Here is a 21,695-nt window from a genome sequence, read left to right as displayed (position 1 = left end):
ATCCCCGACTTGTGCCTTGTAGATGATGGACAGGCACTGAGAAGACAGGGGCTAATCTCCACAGAATTCCTAGCCTCTGACCTGCACTTCTAACCATAGTATGTATGTGGCTGCTCCAGAGATCATGAAAAAGGTGTTGATAAATGCAAATCATTCTTGAAATAAATTGATTGCTTGGGTAAACCAAAGTCAACCTCAAATTAAAAGGGGATATTCTGCTTGCACAAACTATTGCACTTCCTCCCTTTTGGCAGATAATTCTGAGTCATCCAGTAAACAAATTTGTAAAATATACTGGCTTTAAGCTAAATCTATTTACTATCTTCTTTGAAATGTTCTTCTCAATTATAGTGATTGGGATGAGATGGACCTTGTTGACCGCAAGGTTCTTGATTGGGGTTATTAACATGGGCAAATCAGGAAAGCCTAGGCTGACCAATATAACCAGGAGATAAGAATCTCCTCAAAAAAAAATTATATATAAAACCAGGAGCTTTAAAATCTCCTCTATTTAGGGGAATGACTGTGAGCTGGCTGGCTATAGCAAGTGTACTGTGCACTAATAAATAAAGGGTGACTTTATAACGGGATTCTGGCATCTCTGTAGTCATTTAATAAGTTAATCGTTTGAAGCTAGTAACAGTGTCCTCATTTCCATTTTCCTTGCCTCAACATCAGTTTAAAATTGTTCCATCATTGTAGAATTCAGCTTCATGCCTGTCCATAAGCAAACGGAAGAAGCATATGGAGATAGTAAAAGCAGGCCACTTACAAGATATGCTGCAGGAATTCTTCTTTTAAAAAAAACATTAATTTTCTGAGGAGCACATAGCTGAAGCATTTCTTTAGTAACTTGCATGGCCTCCATTTTTCCATTAAAAAAGCAAAGCAGAAATGCTTTACTGTTATGAAAATTCTTGCCGGGCACAATACGCAACACAATTCAGTCAGAAGTATCCTTAATTTTTGTTCCATTCATCAAGTACTTGGTGAAAATGAACTTTAAAAAGACAGCTGCTTAGTTGAGAAACAGACTTAAGCAGATTTAAATCTGAAATGACTTGATCCAATTGCCTATGTTCCTGGTCATTCAATAGACTTGGAATGCACTTTTTTAATCCCAGGAGTGAATTGCATTGTATGAGGACGCATAATACTATAATCTTCAGGTGATCAAAATAAATTCAACAGTCAGTGAAGTCAGTCAATCTAAGTATAGGTCTGTAAAAACAAACCCCACTGTTGTCATCTGCTCTCATCTCTCACAGTTTAACATTCCACGTTTGTCAAACTGAGGTCATCACCTAGTACTTGTAGAAGGCAAATGGTCAACACCGTCAGTTCCATCAGAGCAACTAAGCAGATGGTGACTCAGTGGTTAGCACTGCTGCTTCACAGTGCCAGGCACCCAGGTTCAATTCCAACCTGTCTGTGTGGAGTTTGCACATAATCCCAGTGTCTGCATGGCTTTCCTCTGGGTGCTCCGGTTTCCTCCCACAATCCAAAGATGTGCAGGTTGGGTGAATTGGCCATGCTTAAAACTGGCCATAGTGTTCAGGAATGTGTAGGTTAGGTGCATTAGTCAAGGGTAATTATAGGGTAAGGTAATGGGTTTGCGTGGGTCACTCTTTGGAGTGTCAATGTGGACTTGTTGGGCCAAATGACTTGTTTCCACACTGTAGGGGTTCTATGTAACCCATCTGTCGTTCTCAAAACTAAAAAAGGGAGCTTTAAAGGAATTGCAAGCCAATGTGAATTATTACAATGGGGTGGGGGAATGAGAACGTGCAGCAAGAATGACAAGCGTGTGACAAAATGAATATCTTCGTAATGACTTGGAGGTGCCAGAGTTGGACTGGGGTGAACAAAGTTAAAAATCACACAAAACCAGATTATAGACCTGATGAAGGAGCCGTGCTTCGAAAGATGGTGCTTCCAAATAAATCTGTTGAACTATAACCTGGTGTCGTGTGACTTCTAACTTTATCCTTCCAATAGTATTAATCACAATAGTGATTGGGGTCATCAAAACATCAATTTTGTATAACGGTGTAAGGTTCTTAAAGAGGAGTGCATTAAGCAGCACTCAGTAAACAGCTTTGGACCTTCAAGTAGTAAGATCGAACATCAAGGTCTCCCTCAGTCTTCTTAGTTACGCGTATCATACAAATGTAATTTATACCCAGTTGCTATCATATTTTAATAAGACTTTGTTCTGGTTAAGACCATCAGGTCATTTAACTAGGACAATAACACTGTAGATCCCTACCAGGAAACAGATTTTCTGTTCCTTCATAAAGTATAGAGATGTACAACACAGAAACAGACCCTTCAGTCCAACTCTGGTTCATCCATGCCAACCAGATATCCAAAATTAATCTAGCCCCATTTGCCAGCACTTGGCCCATACCCTTCTAAACCGTTCCTATTCATATACCCATCCAGATGCCTTTTAAGTGCTGTAATTGTACCAGCCTCCACCATTTCCTCTGACAGCTCATTCAATGCACGCACTACCCTTTACGGTCAAAAAGTTAGCCCTTAGGTCCCTTTTAAATCTTTCCCCGCTCACCATAAACCTACGCTCTCTAGTTCTGGACTCTCCCAACCCAAGGAAAAGACCTTGTCTATTTACCCAATCCATGCCTCTCATGATTTTATAAACTTCTATAAGATCATCCCTCAGCCTCCGATGCTCCAGAAAAAAAAGCCCCAGCCTAATCAGCCTCTTCGTATAGCTCAAATCCTTCAATCCTGGCAACTTCCTTGTAATTTTTTTTTCTCTGAGACAAGGCAGTTACTGCCATTGCTGTTTGAGTTCATTTATCTCTGGATATGAGTGTGCGTCTCGGAAAAATTAACAAACAGCGAAATTCACAGTTGACGTTGGAGGAACCCGTGTGGGAGAGCTCAGCACAGGAACAGATAAGTGCATAGTTTTTAAAAGTAGAACCTTGCTGCAAGTCTACAGTAGTGAGTACAGATGGTTCTTTCTTGATTTTATATTTTATTGAGATCTGTTTCTTCATTAAATTTTTAAAATATAAATCGTAAGTAATAAGTTAGCCTGGAACACTTTTTAGAGCAAAAAAAAAGGGGTTCTATTTTCTGGGTCTGTAGATTGTGAAGGAGCAAGGATGGCCTTTAGTAGAATGATATGCTCTTCCTGTCAGATGTGGGAGTTTAAGGAGAATTTCCAAGTTACTGATGATTATGTCTGCAGGAAGTGTCTTTGGTTGCGAATCCTATCAAATTAGATGGATTGGTTGGAGCGGCTGTTAGAGGCAATGAGAAATTTACAAGAACTAAGGGGTGTGATGGATAGCAGTTACAGGAAGGGAGAAAAGCCGCAGACACATTCAGGTAGATGGGTTGACTCCAGGAAAGGTAGGAAGGGAGGTAGGTAGTGTAGGAGTCTCCTGTGGCTATTCTCATCTCAAACAATTATCTTGTTTTAGAAAATGGAGGGGGAGATAGACTCTAAGGAGAACATATCGCAAACAGCCAAGATTCTGGTATCAATACTGGCTCTAAAGTAATGAGGGGTAGGTCAGGTTCCAAGTGATCGATTGTGGTAGGGGACTCTCCAGTCAGAGGCACAGACAGATGCTTCTGCGGTCAGCAGCGAAAAATCAGAATGGTGTATTGCCTTGCTGACGCCAGGATGAAAAATATCTCAGAGAGGGTAGAATATTCTCAAAGGGGAGACCAGCAGGAGATCATTGTACACATTGGAACTAACGACATTGGAAGAGAAAGGATGAGATTCTGAAGGGAGAATATAAAAAGTTAGGCAGGAATTTTAAAAGGACATCCTCGATGTTAGTAATATCTGGATTAATTCCAGTGCTACAAGCTCGTGGGGTTAGGAATTGGAAGATGGAGCAGATGAATGCGTGGCTGAGGAGCTGGTGCAGGGGAGAAGGATTCACATTTCTGGATCTTGGAAACTCTTCTGGGTAGAAGTGACCTGCACAAAGTGGACAGATTGCACCTGAATTGGAAGGGGACTAATACATTGGCAGGGAGATTTGTTGGAGCTGCTTGGGAGGATTTAAACTAGAAAGGTGGGGGACAGATGTTGGGGGGGGGGGGAACCCAGGGAAATAGTGAAGAAAGAGATGAATCTGAGACTGGTACAGTTGGGAAAAGCAGTGTGAGTCAAACAAACACACAGTCAGGGCAGGGAGGACAAAGTAGAGAACAAGTTAGGACTGATAAATTAGACTGCATTACTAACTAGAGGCCGAACAGGGAAGGCAGATGAACTGGGGATATGGTGAGCAACATGGACTGGCAGATCAAAGCAATTATAGAAACGTGGCTCAGGGATGGACAGGACTGGCAGCTTAATGTTCCAGGATACCAATACTAGAGGAAGGATAGAAAGGCGGGGCAAGAGAGGAGGGGGAGTGGCGTATTTTATAAGGGATGGCATTACTGGTACATTTAGCGAGGATTTTCCTTGGAATACATCTAGGGAAGCTATTTGGGTGGAACTGAAAAATAAGAAAGGGATGATCACCTTATTGGGATTGTATAATAGACGTCCTACTAGTCAACAGAAAATTGAGAAACAAATTTGTAAGGAGATTTCAGTTATCTGTAAGAGTAATAGGGTAGTTATGACAGGGGATTTTAAATTTTCAAACATAGACTGTGACTGCCATAGTGTTAAGGGTTTAGATGGAGAGGAATTTGTTAAGTGTGTACAAGGAAATTTTCTGATTCAGTATGTGGAGGTACCGACTAGAGAAGGTGCAAAATGTAACCTACATTTGGGACGTAAGGCAGGGCAGGTGACCGAGGTGTCAGTAGGGGAGAACTTTGGGGCCAGCGACCATAATTCTATTAGTTTGAAAATAGTGATGAAAAAGGATAGACCAGATATAAAAGTTGAAGTTCTAAATTGGAGAAAGGCCAATTTTGACAGTATTAGACAAGAACTTTCAAAAGTTGATTAATGGCAGATGTTCGTGGGTAAAGGGACGGCTGGAAAATGGGAAGACTTCAAAAATGAGATAAAAAGAATCCAGAGATAGTATATTCCTGTTAGGGTGAAAAGGAAAGGCTGGTAGGTGTAGGGAATGCTTGATGACTAGAGAAATTGAGTTTTGGTTAAGAAAAAGAAGGAAGCATATGTCAGGCATAGACAGTGCAGTAGGAGCACACTTAAGAGGGAAATCAGGAGGGCAAAAAGGGGACATGCAATAACTTTGGCAAATAGAGTTAAGGAGAATGCAAAGGGATTTTATGATTAAGGGTAAAAGGGTAACTAGGGAGAGAATAGGGCCCCTCAAAGATCAGCAAGGCAGCCTTTGTGTGGAGCCGCAGGCGATGGGAAAGATACTAAATGAAGATTTTGCATCAGTGTTTACTATGGAAAAGGACATGGAAGATATAGAATGTGGGGAAATAGATGGTGACATCTTGAAAAATGTCCATACTACAGAGGTGTTGTTGCTGGATGTCTTGAAATGTATAAAAATGGATAAGTCCCCAGGACCTGATCTGGTGTACCCTAGAAACTCTGTGCGATGCTAGGGAAGTGATTGGTGGGCCCCTTGCTGAGATATTTGTATCATCGATAGTCACGGGAGAGGTGCCGGAAGACTGGAGATTGGCTACTGTGGTGCCACTATTTAAGAAAGGTGGTCAGGAAAAGACAGGTAAATATAGACCAGTGAGAATGACGTCGGTGGTGGGTAACGTGTTGGAGAGAATGCTAAGGAACAGGATTTACAGGCAATTGGAAAGGCAAGCACTGATTAGGGAGAGTTAGCATGACTTTGTGCATGGGAAATCATGTCTCACGAACTTGATTAAGTTTTTTTTGAAGAAGCAACAAAGAGGATTGATGAGGACAGAGTGGTAGATATGATCTATATGCACCTCTGTAAGGCGTTTGACAAGGTTACTCATGGAAGATTGGTTAGCGAGGTTAGATCTCATGGAATACAGGGAGAACTAGCCATTTGGAGACAGAACTGGTTCAAAGGTAAGAGACAGAGGGTGGTGGTGGAGGGTTGCTTTTCAAACTGGAGTCCTGTGACCAGTGGAGTGCCACAAGGATCGGTGTTGGGTTCACTACTTTTCGTCATTTATATAAATGATATGGATGTGAACATAGGAGGTATAGTTGTTAAGTTTGCAGATGACACCAAAATTGGAGGTGTAGAGGACAACGAAGCAGGTTACCTCAGTGTACAACAGGATCTTGATTAGATGTGCCAATGGGCTGCGGAGTGGAAGATGGAGTTTAAATTTAGATAACTGTGGAGGTGCTACATTTTTGAACAGCAAATTAGAGTAGGACTTATACACTTAATGGTAAGGTCCTAGGGAGTGTTGCTGAACAAAGAGACCATGGAGCAGGTAGATAGGATAGTGAAGATGTTTGGTATTCTTTCCTTTATTGGTCAGAGCATTGAATATTGCAGTTGAGGTGTCATGCCTCTGAGTCCCACCCTCCTACATTATTCGTTTAAATCCTCCCAAGCAGCTCTTGCAAATCTTCCTGCCAGTTTATTAGTCCCCTTCCAATTCTCGTGCTATCTGTCCTTCTTACACAGGTCACTTCTAACCCAGAAGAGATTCCAATGATCCAGAAATGTAAACCCTTCCCCCCCCCGCCAGCCACGCATTCATCTGCTCTATCCTCGTATTCCTACCCTCACTATCCCATTGCACTGGAAGTAATCCAGATATTACAACCCTCGAGGATCTCCTTTTTAAACTCCTACCTAACTTTCTATATTCTCCCTTCAGAATCTCAACCTTTTCCCTTCCTATGTCGTTAGTTCCAATGCGTACAATGACCTCCTGCTGGTCCCACTCTCCTATGAGAATATTCTGCACCCTCTCTGAGATATCTTTGATCCTGGCACCAAGGAGGCAACACACCATTCTGATTTTTCGCTGCTGGCCTCAGAAACGTTTTCTATGCCTCTGACTGGAGAGTCCCCAATCACAATCGATTGCTTGGAACCCGACAAAACGCTTATTACATTAGAACCAGTGTCGATATCAGAAACTTGTCTAAAGGCCATCTTTGCACCTCAAAAATCTACTAAAAATAGCAGTCTTACTGCTCTAAAAGACACTGCTCCAGACTAATTTAGTAGCTATCTTTCATATTTTAATATTTTAATCAGATGGATCTTATACAATGATGCGCTGTGGTGAGCATCATATAACAATGAGGACCTGATTTTGTGGTTTCAATTGCCTACATCAACATGTTCTTTGAAAATAAACTGGTGTTTGCATCACACAATTTAAGAATGTGTACAAGCTTCATAATTAAATGAACAAGTTGTTTCCAGGAGACACTGACAATTTTATGACAGCTCAAAATCTGACAACACTGCTCTCAGCTCACCTTGCAGCTGCCAGACTTTGAGAGGTGCCATCTCATTTGTACTTTCAATCAGGTGCTTCCTCAGTTCCTGGAGTTGCTCCTTGATCTCAGGATACAGCTGTCTACCAAGAAAGAAGCAAAACTGCAATTACTATAAAATAAATTTACCAATAAGACAGTGGCACAAAGTTGCAAAACTTCACTGTACTTCAGGTCATAGAGTCACAAATGTACAGCACGGAAACAGACCCCTCAGTCCAACCTGTTCATGCCGACCAGATATCCCAATCCAATCTAGTCCCACCTGCCAGCACCCAGCCCATATCCCTCCAAACCCTTCCTAGTCCTATTACCACCCAGATGCCTTTTAAATGTTGCAACTGTACCAGCCTCCACCACTTCCTCTGGCAGCTCACTCCATACATGTACCATCCTCTGTGTGAAAACGTTGCCTCTTAGGTCTCTTTTATATCTTTCCCCACTCACCCTAAACCTATGTCCTCTAGTTATGGACACCCCAACCCCAAGGAAAAGACTTTGTCTATTTATCCTATCCATACCCCTCATGATTTGTAAACCTCTATGAGGTCACCCCTCAGCCTCTGATGCTCCAGGGAAAACAGCCCCAGCCTATTCAACCTCTCCCGATAGATCAAATACTCCAACCCTGGCAACATCCTTGTAAATCTTTTCTGAACCCTTTCAAGTTTCACGACATCTTTCCAATAGGAAGGAGACCAGAACTGCATGCAATATTCCTACAGTGGTCTAACCAATGCCCTGCACAGCCGCAACAGGATCACCCAACTCCTGTACTCAATACTCTGACCAATAAAAGAAAGCATACCAAACGCCTTCTTCATTACCCTATCTACATGCGACACCACTTTCAAGGAGCTATGAACCTGCACTCCTGAGGTCCTTACCATTAAATGAATAAGTCCTGCTAAGATTTGCTTTCCCAAAATACAGCACATCACATTTATCTAAATTAAACTCCACCTGCCACTTCTCAGCCCATTGGCCCATCTGATCAAGAACCCATTGTAATCTGAGGTAACCTTCTTCACTGTCGACTACACCTCCAATTTTGGTGTCATCAGCAAACTTACTAACTGTACCTCTTATGCTTCCATCCAAATTATTTATGTAAATGACAAAAAGTAGTGGACCCAGAGCGATCCTTGTGGCACTCCACTGGTCACAGGTCTGTAGTCTGAAAAATAACCCTCCACCACCCTCTGTCTTCTACCTTTGAGCTAGTTTTGTATCCAAATGGCTAGTTCTCCTTGTATTCCGTGAGATCTAACCTTGCTCATCAGTCTCCCATGGGGAGCCTTGTTGAACGCCTTACTGAAGTTCATATAGATCACATCTACTGCTCTGCCCTCATCAATCCTCTTTGTTACTTCTTCAAAAAACTTAATAAAATTTGTGAGGTATGATTTCCCATGCTGACTATCCCAAATCAGTCCTTGCCTTTCTAAATACTTGTACATCCAGTCCCTCAAGATTCCCTCCAACAACTTGCCTACCACTGACGTCAGGCTCACTGGTCTATAGTTCCCTGGCTTGTCCTTACCACCTTTCTTAAACAGTGGCACCACGTTAGCCAACCTCCAGTCTTCTGGCACCTCACCTGTGACTATCGATGATACAAATATCTCAATCAGAGGTCCACCAATCACTTCCCAAGCTTCCCACAGAGGTCTAGGGTACACCTGATCAGGTCCTGGGAATTTATCCACCTTTACATGTTTCAAGACATCCAGCACTTCCTCCTCTGTAATATGAACATTTTTCAAGATGTCACCATCTATTTCCCTACATTCTATATCCTCCATGTCCTTTTCCACAGTAAATACTGATGCAAAATACTTGTTTAGTATCTCCCCCATCTTCTGCGGCTCCACACAAAGACCGCCTTGCTGATTTTTAAGGTGCCCTATTCTCTCCCTCGTTACCCTTTTGTCCTTAATGTATTTGTAAAAACCCTTTGGATTCTCCTTAACTCTATTTGCCAAAGCTATCTCATGTCCCTTATTTGCCCTCCTGATTTCCCTCTTAAGTATACTCCTACTGCCTTTATACTCTTCTTAGGATTCACTCGATCTATCCTGTCTTTACCTGACATATGCTTCCTTTTTGTTCTTAACCAAACCCTCAATTTCTTTAGTCATCCAGCATTCCCTATACCTACCAGCCTTCCCTTTCACCCTGACAGGAATATACTTTCTCTGGACTCTTGTTATCTCATTTCTGAAGGCTTCCCATTCTGAAGGTACGGTTTCCAGCCGTACCTTTGCCTGCAAACATCTGTGCCCAATCAGCTTTTGAAAGGTCTTGCCTGATACTGTCAAAATTGGCCTTCCTCCAGTTTAGAACTTCAACTTTTAAATCTGGTCTATCCTTTTCCATCACTATTTTAAAACTAGTGGCCCCAAAGTGCTCCCCCACTGACACCTCAGTCACCTGCCCTGCCTTATTTCCCAAGAGTAGGTCAAGTTTTTTGCGTCCCTAGTAGGTACATCCACATACTGAATCAGAAAGGTAGCCCTCGGTACTGAATCCAATAATTATTGAAGTTCTTCTTTATACCACTGTTCATAAACACAATACCTTTGAGTGTAACCTTTAAAAAGGGATCAATACTTCTATACAATTTTAATATATAGTAATAATTATGCGTTAACGCTTGGGAACTTCCACTTCCCAAAATGTAAAAATAATTTATATCAACCTCAACTGACAAGAGGTTAAAGGTAAGCACAAGAAAGTTCCAAAGTTGTCAAAAATATTATTTTCAACTCTTAATACAGAAAATAGATTAACCTCATCTTTCCGTCTGTATTATTCGACTGGATTCAGTGTGTGCCATAATTGGTATTCCCAAGGTTGAAATGGGATGAAATTGCTGGCTAACATTGATCGCTACTTAGCTATATAATTTCCAGTTTGATCATAACCAGATATTGATTCTGTTCACATTTGTAGAGGAACTAATTATCAGTGTATTTTGTGCATTATTTTCTCTATAGGGAGATACCTATAATCTCTACTTCATTTGAAACAGTTTGATTTTGTAGCTTAATATTTAGACTACCAGCTAGCTTTGTGCAGGCAATCTGTGCAGGTGAACCACTTTAAAGTAAAATAAATCTTAAGGTAACAAGTGCCACTAAAATAAAATTCCTTAACTGACATTTACACATAAATGTGCCTTATTTCTTTGAAGATCATCAAACTACTTGTTAGAATATGGGCAAATGGTTTGAGGCAAATTTCATAGCAACCCAATTTCTTTAAGCAGATTCTTACTTCAGCTTTCCGAAGAGGAAACCTTGGACTTCATCAACAGGATCATTTTCATTTATCACAGTGGCATTTAGTTCAGAGCCTGTAAGACAATGTTAAAAAAAAAGGGTAGAGGTGAGGGCTAAAAGCAAAATACTGATGTTGGAAATCCAAAGCAAACAAAATGCTGGAGAAACTCAGCATGTCTATGGAAAAAGCAAGTCCGATATGACACAAAACGTTAACTTTGTTTCTGTCTCCACACATTACCAGCACCTGCAGAATTTCTCTGACATTTTCTGTATTTATTTCTGGGGCTAAGGGAATTTGCTGATGGGTACAATGACAGAAGAACTGTAATGGATGTTCAAAAAAGAATTTAACATGATACAGTAACAGTTTACATGCTGAAGGGTCAAGAGCTCTCCTGCCAAAAGGAAATCTTGAATGATTAAAGAGACAACATGAAAAGTAAAAAAAACACACAAAAGTCAAAAAAAAAGCACAGATCCTTGTGAAGGGAAAGGATACAAAGTATGGCAGAAGTTGACAAAATAAGTAACAGCTACAAAAGGGAAAATGAAAATTACAAGGGAAAGCAAACTCAACACGAAAAATATTTCCAAAACCGTAGGAAACAGAGGGTGGACAGGAGCAACAGCATTTAAAAAACACAATACCAGTGACATTGTCAATGAAGAAAATGTTCTTAGCAGACATATCGAATAATTACTAATTACGATAAAGAGGTCAGTGTGCCAAAAATTCCAAGAAAAGTAGCATTGAATTAGGAACAAGCATTCACCAAAATTAATGCAATCAAAATACCATTGCTAAACAAAATAATGGCACTAAAGTGTGACAAACCCAGAGAAAGTAGGTTTTTATTTCAGGTCTTCTGAAGAACTGGATGAAAACATGGCTGATACCCCAACTATAATCCTCAGAGTTTTCTCGATTCAGAAACCATAAACTTTAAAAACTATATTTCACTTCAGTATCAAGCGTAAGAGTGGGAAATCAAGGAACCATTGGCAAGTTCACCTAAAATCCATTGTCAGGAAATCAATTGCATCTATAATTAAGTGTACAATGGATGAACACTGAATATTTTCAGCTGATCTGCGACCAGACATGTATATCTAAAAGGTAGGTCAAGTCTCGTGAATCTGATTCTTTTTTTTTAAAAAGTGTCTTAAGTAATCGAGACAAGGAATGGCAATCAATGCTGTTTCTAACAAAATTCCAGAACATATTTGATAAAGATACTGTTAGTTGAAGCTTAAGCCCATGAAATAAAGAAAATGATTGATGAGGAATTTTACTGAGCAGCAGGAGAAACAATAGGCATAAATAAAAAAATACTCATTAGCTGGATGTGACTTATGATACCTCATAGGGACCTGTGCTGAAGTGTCAACTAACAACTTAGATAACAGGAGAGAAAAACACACATTTGCCAATTACACAAAGATAGTTGGCATTTTAAACAGTGAGTTGAAACTTTATTGCTGGAACAGCACAGCAGGTCAGGCAGCATCCAGGGAACAGGAGATTCGACGTTTCGGGCACAGGCCCTTCTTCAGATTCCTGAAGAAGGGCCTGTGCCCGAAACGTCGAATCTCCTGTTCCCTGGATGCTGCCTGACCTGCTGTGCTGTTCCAGCAATAAAGTTTCAACTTTGATCTCCAGCATCTGCAGACCTCACTTTCTCCCATTTTAAACAGTGAAAATGGGAGCATAAAATTGTGAAAATATTAATAAATTAATTGAATCGACAAAACTGTGGTAAATAAATTTCAATATAGGCAAATGTCAGGTTACACATTGTGAACATGCAAGAGGGTTAGAAAAGGGTATTTTATCAGCAATGTAAAACTAGAAAGACTGGAGGTCCAGGTAGAATACATAGATAATATAAAATGTCTTCAACCAATACAGAGAAAAAAACAAAGAGTTTAATGGAATGCTGACTATTATATCTTGAGTACTGAAGTAAAGGTGTCAGATTTCACACTTCAGTTATAAAATGCAATCATTGAATACTGCTCAGCGATAGATTACATTTGTAGAAAGGGCCATGAATGTAAGGTAATCCCCCAGACTGTTCAGTTCCTGACCAGTCATCAGCAGTTAGAACTTAACAAGTTCAACATAAAAACAAATTTCAAATCCTAATCTTTTTAAAAGTTTGATATTTTGTTTGTTGACAAAAAGAGAATAAATCCTTCTACTAAAGTCATACTTGCTTTAAATCACTTACATATTTACAACTCTGTAGTTTTGGGTCAATAAATCATTATCTTGATCGAGCTTTTTTGAAGTAACAAATAGGATTGGTGAAGGCAGAGTGGTGGATGCGATCTATCTGGACTTCAGTAAGGCATTCAACAAGGTTCCTCATGGTACACTGGTTAGCAGAGTCAGGTCTCGTGGGATACAGATAGAATTAGCCATATGGATACAGAACTGGCTCAAAGGTGGAAGACAGAGGGTGGTGATGGAGGGCTGCTTTTCAGACTGGAGGCCTGTGCCTGGTGGTGTGCCACAAGGATTGGTACTGGGTCCACTGCTTTTCATCATTTATATAAATGATTTGGATGTGAACATAGAATGTATAGTTAATAAGTTTGCAGATGACATCAAAATTGGAGGTGTAGTGGACAGCGAAGAAGGTTACCGCAGAGTACAATGGGATCTTGATCAGATAGGTCAATGGGCTGAGGAGTGGCAGATGGAGTTTAAATTTAGAATCAGGGCAAAACCTATACACTTAATGGTAAGTCCTAGGGACTGTTGCTGAACAAAGAGATCTTGGAGCACAGGTTCATCGCACCTTGAAGTGGAGTCTCAGGTAGATAGGATAGTGAAGAAGGCATTTAGTATGCTTTCCTTTATTGGTCAGAGAATTGAGTATATGAATTGGGAGGTCATGTTGCAGTTGTAGAGGACATTGGTTAGGCCACTTTTGTAATATTGTGTGTAATTCTGGTCTCCCTCCTATAGGAAGTGTAACTTGAAAGGGTTCAGAAAAGATTTACAAGGATGTTGCCAGGGTTGGAGGATTTGAGCTATATGGAGAGGCTGAATAGACTGGGGCTGTTTTCCTTGGCGTGGAGGCCGAGGACTGCCCTTATAGGTGTTTATAAAATCATTAGGGGCATGGGTAGGATAAATAGTCAAGGTATTTTCCCTGGGTTGGGGAGTCCAGGACTAGAGGGCATAAGTTTCGGGTGAGAGGGGGAAGATTTAAAAGGGACCAAAGGGCCAATGTTTTTAAACATGGACTAATGCCTGTATTGAATGAGCTGCCAGAGGGAGTATAAGAAAGTGAGGACAGCAGATGCTGGAGTTCAGAGTCGAGAGTGTGGTGCTGGAAAAGTACAGCCGGTCAAGCAGTATCCAAAGAGCAGGAGAATCGACGTTTCAACCATAAGCTCTTCAGAGGAAATGGTGGAGGTTGGTATAATTACAACAACATTTAAAAGGCATCTGGATGAGTATATGAATAGGAAAGGTTTAGAGGGATATGGGTCAAGTTCTTGCAAATGGGACTAGATTAATTTAGGTTGCTGGTCAGCACTGACATTTTGGACCAAAGGGTCTGTTTCCGTACTATGCAACTCAATGATTCTAAATGTCAGTCTGAAAATATTAAATCCTAAAATCAAATTAATTTCATTTGCACTCCTTTTCAAAGGAAGGTAATGCTATTTGCAAAACACTTTGAAAGCCTGGTATTCGATTAAAAGCAACACCCAGTCCAACATTAAGCTATCTAAATCCTGGTTCAATTCGAAGTCTTCATGAATTGAGTTGAATTCATCCCAGCTGAGTAACAGTTTGAATGCTACATCTGACCTCATCATCCCCTATTCTCACTGAAGGTGTAAGAACTTACCAACTCTTGTTTGATGCCTTTCATAGACTAGCAGCTGTCAGTATTCAGAATAACCTACTGTCATTCCATCAGCAGTCAATGCTGTAATTTTTGATTATTATGAAGCTGCTTCAGCAGTAATAGACTATGAATATCATTGCATCAAGCTCTAATTTGAAAATTAATCTTGATATGAAAATAAGAAATTTATACAAGTTTGAGTACACAAGTTAAATAAAATACTTGCTATTATAGTAATGTTGAAATTGTACAGAATGTGAATTATTTCAATGACCTGTCACTTGCGTGTCATCTTTGGCCTTATATTCGGTGCTTTTAATGGCAAGCTCAACTCCATAACCAGAAAGGAAAACCTTATCCTTACTTGGATTCTGTAAATAAAAATTCAAAAAACATGCAATAAAAACAAATGAAATCATACAAACTTTAAGCATTTGCTTATTTTGTAATTATTTATTTGCCAGCTAGGCAAAAATTGAATAATGTAGGAAATTTCATGTTTTTAAAATGTTTTGTCGACAGAGAACTCATTTCCATTTGGACAAGTTTGTCATGACACACTTCCATGGCCATCATATCCTGATAGGAGACTTGAACTGAGATTTTCTGGCCAAGAGGTAGGAACACGATAACTGCGCAACAAATCCCGAGCATTACTTTAATAAATTATATATTAACAAGTTTAATATTAGTATTACTCTGATTAATAGTAATTAAATGTATCAGATAACTAACTCCTTCTTACTTTACAAAGGAGACACCAGTTATACTATTACTGAATGGAAGGGACAGCCAGATGTGTGCTGTCTTCAATTAGTCATTCCTTCAGTCTCCATCCAACTGACTCAAAAGCCTTTTATCACATCACAAGACTGAATACAACATTGAATACCTAATTACTTATGCTCTATCAATATTTAACCCTTAACTCTTTCTTTGTACATTATAAAATACAGACAATGACTTGCTGCTGCTATCCACCTAACAAAGAGGCTCAAATAAAACGAAACCGTACAACTTGAACTGTAGGAAAACTCAGATAGCTCTGTCAATGGAGCTAGGGTTAGTGTCAGCACCCTGCATCAAAGTCCTCCTATGGAATGGTCATCTTGGCAAGGCATTAGAGTGACCCATGGAATCATCTGCCAGGAAGGGTACAATGGTGTAAGCAGAGGCAGGACAGAAAATTGTCACAGTAAAATACGGTCATTAACAAGTATATCACTTTTTTGGCAAGTGAAACTTCTCCAATCCTAATGATAACCACTTTCACAATACTTAAAATGAATTCCCCAGATAGGAAGAAATGAACAAGGATTGAGTATTAATAAACTTGCAAATTAGGAATAATCACGAAGCGGGTTGTTTTACTTACAGCAACATAATGTCTGAGGACATAGTTGATATTTCCAACATCAGATTTAGAACGAAGGAGTTTGTGGAACTTGGAAAATTCTTTGGTACCGATCTCACCATAAAGAATTACAACTGGAAGTTCGGGCCTTAAAGATGCATCAATGTGATCGCCTTTAAACAAATAAGGCTTGGGTCTGATATAAAGAAAAAAAATCAGAATTAAAAATATTGACTAAGCTCCAAGTAGAATTACATCAAATAGTTCTCTTCAAAGGACTTTGATAAATTAGTTAATTTTATTAAATATTTCAAAGAGTTTTTCCATTGTAGAAACCATTAAACTATTTTGTTTTCATAATTGTATAATTAAAACCTAAGATATGACTTTCAGACCCAATTTGAAGATTTATAAAAAGCAAGTCAAAAAATAACAAAAATAAACTCTTATAAATAGTTTATCCTTGAGCTATCATTCCCTGAAGGCTGCCATGTCCTTTAGGATGTGGTTAGATTGCTGCTCCTCAAAGTTATTGTTCAGGTGCAGATTTGAGACAGTAAATGTGGGTTTCCAGTTCAAAAAAATCAGCCATCAAAATGAACCAATCTTGTGCTCATCACAACAGCAACTGATCAACTGATTTAGTTTTTGAATTCAGGATAATTGTTTTTTCCTCTGAAGTATTAATCCCAAATTCAATTCATCCAACTACAGTAGAAATTAGTTAACTCAAGGGACAGCACCTGGGACAACCCTGCTCCGCATCAGTGCATGTCATGATTATGGTGCATTTTCCCATTAAACTTACTGGAACAAATATAAAGCTGTACTGAGGTGCAATCAGATGAAAAGATGAACTGGAAATTTACAAACTCATCTTCATATTGACATTGGAGTAAAATATCTCATTGACAATGATTACTATATTTATCATAAAATCTCATCTTATTGACTCACAGAATCATATACCCTTTCAATGGCCCATTTTATTTAATATTGTCACTCCAAGATAGTATAATTGTTTTAATTTAATTGGTTTAATTTAAAGACGGTTAAGAACCTACTCATGTGAAGTATGCTTCGTCATGCTTCCTTAGCTCACACTACAGATGCCCAAGCGTGCTTGTAAGGCTATTGTAAAACAATGCCATTGAAATATTGACAGCAGTTTTGAAATTTAACCTTTCAACATAGTGTTGGAAAATATCCACATATGGATACTTATTTTCATAGTCCAACGTTTCTATTTAACACAAATAAGAATGACAATTTGGTACATGAAACTACCAAATAATCTGAAACCTTCTCACGCTACAACTCAGAAAATATAGAAACTAGCCTTTCGGCAGGGAATAAATCAAAGTTTGTTGAATGGTAACTTCAAAGTGGAGTGGTCTGTAGCATTAATGTTCGGACCTTGAAAATTAAAAACCAGTTGATCTTTTGAGTCTCTGCTCACGAACAGCTACAGTATTGTCAGAGACACAAAGCAGATTCAGGACTCCAAACCTCCAGAGGCTTTGCTCTGGAAGTGGGAAGATTGGGAATTTGGCTATTTGTTAAATTTGTGAAAGGAAGTGAAGAAGCAATGAAAAGCTGAGGATGGATTAAGAGGGAGTCAAGGCAGGGTTGAGCTGGAAGAGAGGCAATGGCGAGGAGGCTATATCATTGACCAGAACCTCAGCAATTGGTCAATATGGCCAAAAGGAAGCAGGAGACCAGAGCCTGCAGATTAAACTTGAAAGAAGCAGGGAGCGTGGAATTTGACCATATGGTCATTATTGGGTTAGAAGTGAGGCATTGGAACGGGCATAGTTGTTTAGCAACCTTTTTAAGTGATAATGCATTAAGAAGCATAGATTAACACGTAGTGTACAGAGGAACAGCAAAAACAGCCATTGATTTGAAAAAATAGATTTGTCCAGATATGAACCAGATAGATATAGTCAGGTACCACTCACAACATAGACTTTTATGTCAACAAGCATCAAATATTGTGACACAAGCACCTGAAATAAACAATCAACAGAACGGAGCCTCAACATAGGAAGGAAAGAACAATAAATTTAAAATAGTGATCATTGCTGACTCTCCACCCCTTTTCAAAGTCAGACAGGATAGCTCTTAGCGGATGTCATGAGGTGGGTATTCGGCAAGTTCCAGACCCAGATGAAAAGCAAAGATAAGAAGAATATGAAAAATGACATTGATTTTCCAATCAATCTGGAAGGGAAAGAGAAACTCGTATGGTGGTTGGAACCTGGTGGAATTCCTGCAATTGAATGAGTCTTGGTGACTTAGACAAAGTCAATCAATCGTTTGGTGGATGCTGGACATGTGAAACCATGAGCTTATCAGAAACATTAGAGGCTGAAAACAATGTTACATTCTGAGAACAGCATGCGAGCTGATAAATGTTAGCAAGCACAAGTATGTGGATTTCTTCCTGATAACTACATTCATGAAACAAAACTCAGTCAGTCCTTAATAAAAAATGTCAAAAGGTTACATGTAATGAAGAAATTGCACTTGACAATTCAAAAAATTTGTCATGCTTCACTTTGCAACATGACACATCAGCATTATGACTTCACGCTAAAGGCCAAGCATACCAAGTTCTGCTTTAGATGCAAACTAGATCACCCAAAACCAAATTGCATTCTAAATTTTTGGGGCTAATCACCTAGTTGAAATTCTCTTAATCCAAACACAAATGCATTGGTCACCATTGAGAAGAGTCTCTTATCACAAATTAGCAGATAAACAGGCAGCAAATGCTTCAAAATATAGAAATTTTAAAAGAGGGTGCAATAGCAAAAGGTATTTCACAGAGGAAGATTACTATCAGTGGGATGTGCAACAATTCCCAATCTTGAACATGATTTGGCAATTGACAGGTAATCAGGATTGCAGAAAGTAACAGCAGCAGTAATAGGAACAAATCCATCTGAAACCCAAGTTCCACATCCAGACAACAGTATTATTGCAACTAAAAATCAAATGAATTCAAGTCCTATGCAGTATCAAATTTCAAGCCCACTCATGACTAAGTTACCAATTTTCAAGTTGTTAATATTTTGAATTTTACTACATTTTACAACTTTAGAAATTATTTTCAACGTATACATTTTATACTTGCTCTATTTATTGTTTTACCTCTCTACAGCACTCTGAAGAAGCACCTCCAACTTGTCAGGATTGCAACTTTTCTCCCCATGCACATTTATAAAAGCAGAACAGTCTTCTGGAGGGGACTCCTCTGCTGCAATCTATTAAAAGATCAGCATCAGAAACAGTTTTATCAGCTTTCAGTGGCATTAAAATCTGCAAAATACATACACACTCAACTCACCTGCTGAAACGTTTGAACAGTAGCAGAGTAAGCTCGTAGAGACAAGGCAAACTTCAGTAGGTTGGCCTGAACAGGTGTCAGAAATTCACCAGCTTTCTGCAGTATATACTTGTAGTATGAAATATCTGTTTCTGCCATATAAAACAAACCAGTTATAAAGTTGCATCCTTGCATTTGGCCTTGCCTGTAAAATTTCTCCCTTTTTTTTTTGAAGCTTTTTTATTAATTGTTTGGTTTCATTTTAATAGATACTGATCACCTTTCTTGTTCAAAAGAAAATTGTTGATGTGACAATCCAGACAATTAAGGAGAAAATGCAATTTGACCACTGATGATAGATAATGTACACTCCCAATAAGAGTTGCTAAACAGCAATTGTGAATGGAAATCTTGTTCATTTTACCCTTCTTTGGACCTCGTGTCATAAAACTCAACTGTAAAAACCTTATCACTGCCTGTAAATTGAGCATATACTGGCAGTGAAGTCTGTGATTAGCTAGTCAGAGGATTAACATACTGTGTCATGAAGAGCAACTGGTATATCTTTAAAATGATACTTATTACTTTTTTTGAAATGCTCTTCATCCATTCATTGATACGATATGGGCATTGCTGGTTAGGACAGCACTTATTGCCCCATCACTAACTGCCCAGAGGACAACTAAGAGTCAATGACATTGTTAGGGGTTTGGAGTCTCACACAACTCAAACCAAGAAAGAATGGTTGATTTGCTTCCTCAAAGAGTTTTTATTATAGTGATTACATGGTCATCATTATACCCCCTTTCTATCCCATGTTTTTAATGAATTCAGATTTCACCATCTGCCGTGTAGGATTCAAACCCATATCTCCAGTACATTAGTCTGAAGGTGAGAATTATTAGTTCAGTAACATTACCAATAGGTCAACACCATTTTTTTACATTAACTTGAACTTTCTTACCTTGCATTCCTTTGCTAACGGTATGCTGTGCCTATGAACTTTATTTGCTACAAGAGCTACAGGCAAATTATTTGCAACACAGGAGTTATATATACACCAGAGGAATATATATAGACCAAATAAAAGGCTGCTCACTGAACAAGTAAAGTGCTTGAAATTTTACTCAAAATGTCATCCACTCCCAACTATTTTCTCTATACCTGCATAAAGTGCTCACACAGTGAAACTGATTATATGTGGTTATGTAGTAATTCTGTATACACATACAGCAGCTCATCTCACATTATCAAATCAGAGCCATTACTCCTATATGCATCCTAATAGAATTTCATTTTCCGTATTCTGAATGTGGACTAGACATTGGCAAAGCTCCTCTTGATCCACCCCTATCTTTGATACATCCTATTTATTTGTGGAGTATTCTCACACTGAGCTATCAGAGAACACAACAAGCTAGTTCAACATTGCCATTGTAGAGAACCTTGGCATCATGTTGAAGACATACAAATTTTATCACCACCCCATTTCCACCTGACATTTTGAGCAAAATCATTGCAAGAACTTTGTGGTATCATCTGTCCACATGTCTGACAAAAAGAAAGGTTATGGGGAAAACGGGCATGGAACAGGAGGCCAACGTACCACCAAAGTTTTAACCAAGACAATGTGTTTCTCTTTCACCACCAAACCCAATGTTAATTTGCAGTATTTTGGGTAATTGCATAAATCAATAGAAAAGTGATCATCAATCCTGTCATCAACATGCAATGAAGTCAACACTACCTTCATCTGGATGAATTTCTTGAGTGGCATCCACAAAATCCCAGAATTTAGCTTTGCTTTCTTCAGCCAAAAATTCACTGCAATATGAAGAAAACAATTTCCAATTTACTCACTTCTACAATAAAGTAGCAAGTACTATTTCACTTCACAGAAAACAAAAGTTATTAGAATTGACCTTGTTGATGTGTTTATCTAATAAGTGTTTTGAGCAGTTATTCAGCAAACACACTTCACTGCAAACTACAACACTGTAAAGCTTGAAATACCCACTGGTGTGTCTTCCATTCCACTTTCTTGCATTGACCTTCGCCTGTAATTGAGATGCTGCATTAAAAGTCACAACAGTCCATTATTATTGACCTGTTTAGATGGAAGATTTTGCACTTAATGGCTTTATTCACAAGGGTATCAACAAAATGATCATTAATTTAAAATAGATACTTTTGGTTTGGTACACAGATTGCAGCACAGAATCACAAAGTAGAGGAAAGGTTAAAACCATCTAATTCCCTAGTTTGATGAATGAAAACACAAAGTAGGGGAGGAGCAGGAGAGGATTTGATTGTGTAGTCTTAAAGACATATGTCACTTTCTAGAGGCAGACAATGCAACATTAATGAGAATAACACGGGTGAGGAGGTGGTAAGTACTAGGGACTTGGAGTGCTGCTGGACACCCCCCAAGAATCAACTCCTGAAGCAACACAAT

At 39.1% G+C, this 21,695-nt stretch overlaps 1 protein-coding gene across 2 annotated transcripts in view; it reads right to left on the bottom strand.

Moving 5' to 3' along the window:
• uggt1 (UDP-glucose glycoprotein glucosyltransferase 1) overlaps positions 1-21,695 on the bottom strand; it is a 143,260-nt gene that overhangs the window by 99,510 nt on the left and 22,055 nt on the right. For both annotated transcript variants that reach the window (XM_043701924.1, XM_043701925.1), the window contains exons 3-9: positions 20,988-21,064; positions 19,262-19,392; positions 19,066-19,178; positions 15,931-16,105; positions 14,830-14,926; positions 10,679-10,757; positions 7,382-7,482 (exon numbers count right to left, since the gene is read on the bottom strand). In XM_043701924.1, the coding sequence (XP_043557859.1) occupies positions 7,382-7,482; positions 10,679-10,757; positions 14,830-14,926; positions 15,931-16,105; positions 19,066-19,178; positions 19,262-19,392; positions 20,988-21,064 (773 nt within the window). The remainder of the gene's footprint in view (positions 1-7,381; positions 7,483-10,678; positions 10,758-14,829; positions 14,927-15,930; positions 16,106-19,065; positions 19,179-19,261; positions 19,393-20,987; positions 21,065-21,695) is intronic.

Source organism: Chiloscyllium plagiosum, chromosome 13, assembly GCF_004010195.1.
Source record: "Chiloscyllium plagiosum isolate BGI_BamShark_2017 chromosome 13, ASM401019v2, whole genome shotgun sequence".
Lineage (NCBI taxonomy): Eukaryota > Metazoa > Chordata > Chondrichthyes > Orectolobiformes > Hemiscylliidae > Chiloscyllium > Chiloscyllium plagiosum.
The sequence above is the reverse complement of the archived record's forward strand: the minus strand, read 5'-3'. Positions and strand labels throughout refer to the sequence as shown.